Source organism: Apteryx rowi, unplaced genomic scaffold, assembly GCF_003343035.1.
Source record: "Apteryx rowi isolate R43461 unplaced genomic scaffold, aptRow1 scaffold_280, whole genome shotgun sequence".
NCBI lineage: Eukaryota > Metazoa > Chordata > Aves > Apterygiformes > Apterygidae > Apteryx > Apteryx rowi.
In genome coordinates this window covers 278485-280435 of record NW_020449197.1, presented here as the reverse complement: position 1 = coordinate 280435, position 1951 = coordinate 278485, and the positions used below count along the sequence as shown (strand labels likewise).

Genomic DNA, 1951 nt, shown 5'->3' with positions numbered 1-1951 from the left:
TACTATTAATTCTGCTTAAATACAAATTACATTTTAAGTTTTTAATGTTTTTCATAAATTTAGTGGTTTATTTTCAAGGTCTGCACCCACCGACATATCCATGATAACTTATAATACTGCAAACATGGAGAATCTGGCGGCTTTAAGTGATAGACTTATCATATTTGAATAAAAATTGCAAAAGCAGTCACTATTTAGATACACATTCTACTATAATTTTGACTTCCAAACTTCATAGTCTACAATGTAATCTCCCCACATTGCACCTTGCTGACACTCCTCACCTTGGTGGAATAATAAACAACCCTAAAGACTGAACAAACGTACAGAAAATGGGGGACTTAATAAAAAATACCTGGACTTTTTTGTTTTGCTTTTTTTTTCCTTTTAATTATCATTTACAATGCAAACGTGTGTAAAATGTTCACTTACAGTCTGATCCCATGGATGTTAATGTATTAAAGGGTTTGAAGAAGACCCCTGATTTTGATGTGTGAAATAATCAGAAAGTCCTCCAGAAAGTCCCGTTGTAAAACTTGGCAAAGAAGGTCTTAAGGACTCACAGGGGAGAGTGGAGGGCGCCTGTGGCGACGTGGAGGAGGAGGCTGCCCTGGCCGTCATTGAAGTGCTGCTTTGAGAAGTCATTGAAGGGTGAGGAACATGGGGGAAAAAGTAACTTGTCTGTCCTGCTAGAAGGTTTACAGAGCAGGGGTTTAGGGAATAGGTGCCAGAGCAGGGAACTGACAAGCCACACGGCACTGAGGCGGCCAGAGCTGCTGCTGTGAGGTGATGAGTGGCATAAGGTATCTCTCCATTGACTAGTCTATCAACACTTAACCCATTAGACGTGGAAAAGGAGTGGTTGTTTCCCAAGGAGTTTTGAGTCAACACTGAACTGTAGGGCATGGGGTGGCTGGGGTAAGCGGATGTGGTCCCATTGTAACTCAAAGTGCTGCTGGCCCGGGGATGGTGCAGGGAGAGGAAGGGGGACATAGGCCAGTACAAGGATCCTGCCCTATCCATGAATGTCAGTCCGGTGGAGGTGAGGCGGGCGCCCCGCTTGAAGGCCAGCTTGGCCCGCGAGGTGGTGGACCGCCGGCGGAGCTTGCCCGTGGTGCCCCCGATGAAGACGTCGTCGCTGGAGGGGTCCAACATCCAGTAGTTCCCTTTGCCCGGGTCGTCGTAGTGGCGGGGCACCTTGACGAAGCACTTATTGAGGGAGAGGTTGTGGCGGATGGAGTTCTGCCAGCCCTGCTTGTTCTCCCGGTAGTAGGGGAAGTTCTTCATGATGAACTCGTAGATGCCGTTGAGCGTGAGGCGCTTCTCGGGGCTCTGCCGGATGGCCATCATGATGAGGGCGTTGTAGCTGAACGGCGGCTTCTCGTACTTGCCGTTCTTCTTCTCGCCCTCCTTCCCGCTCTCCCCGTCCTTGGCCCCCTCCGCCGCCCCCTTCTTCTCCTCCGCCGCCTTCTCCTTCTCCTCCAGCTCCGCCGCCGCCGCCGCCGCCGCCGCCGCCGCCGCGCCCGGCTCACCTTTGCCCGCCAGCATGTCCGCCTTGGCCACCTCCAGCGCGCCGGAGCTGGTGGCGGCGGCCACGGGGGGCGGCAGGAGGAGCTGGCCCTTCTCCTCTTCCTCCTCCTCGGCCGGCGCGGCTCTCTGCGGCTGCTGCTGCTGCGGGTGGTGGTGGTGGTGGTGGTGGTGGTGGTGGTGGGGGTGGTGGCTGTTGTGGTGGCTGTGGCTGTTGTGGTTGTTGTCGCTCTGGACGGCTTCGGGCACCAGGCTGTTTATGCTAAAGGAGGATTTCGGCAGCATTTTCACTTCCTTCCTATCTCCCATGTCCAACATCACACACTAGTCTGAGGGGGAGAGTTGCAGCGGCCGAGGGAGCAGCGCGCGGGGTGGCGGTGGCGACCGAGGCGGCGGCGACCGAGGCGACCGAGGCGGCGGCGGC

At 54.4% G+C, this 1951-nt stretch overlaps 1 protein-coding gene across 1 annotated transcript; it reads right to left on the bottom strand.

Moving 5' to 3' along the window:
* Positions 1-367: 367 nt before the first annotated feature.
* Positions 368-1904, bottom strand: FOXG1 (forkhead box G1). The gene has a single exon (XM_026068889.1). The coding sequence runs from the start codon at positions 1843-1845 to the stop codon at positions 451-453; it is 1395 nt and encodes a 464-aa protein (XP_025924674.1). The 5' UTR covers positions 1846-1904; the 3' UTR covers positions 368-450.
* Positions 1905-1951: the final 47 nt, after the last annotated feature.

Coding starts and splice junctions, on each gene's coding strand:
- FOXG1 (XM_026068889.1), bottom strand. CDS start 1,845: ATGTTGGACATGGGAGATAGGAAGGAAGTGAAAATGCTGCCGAAATCC.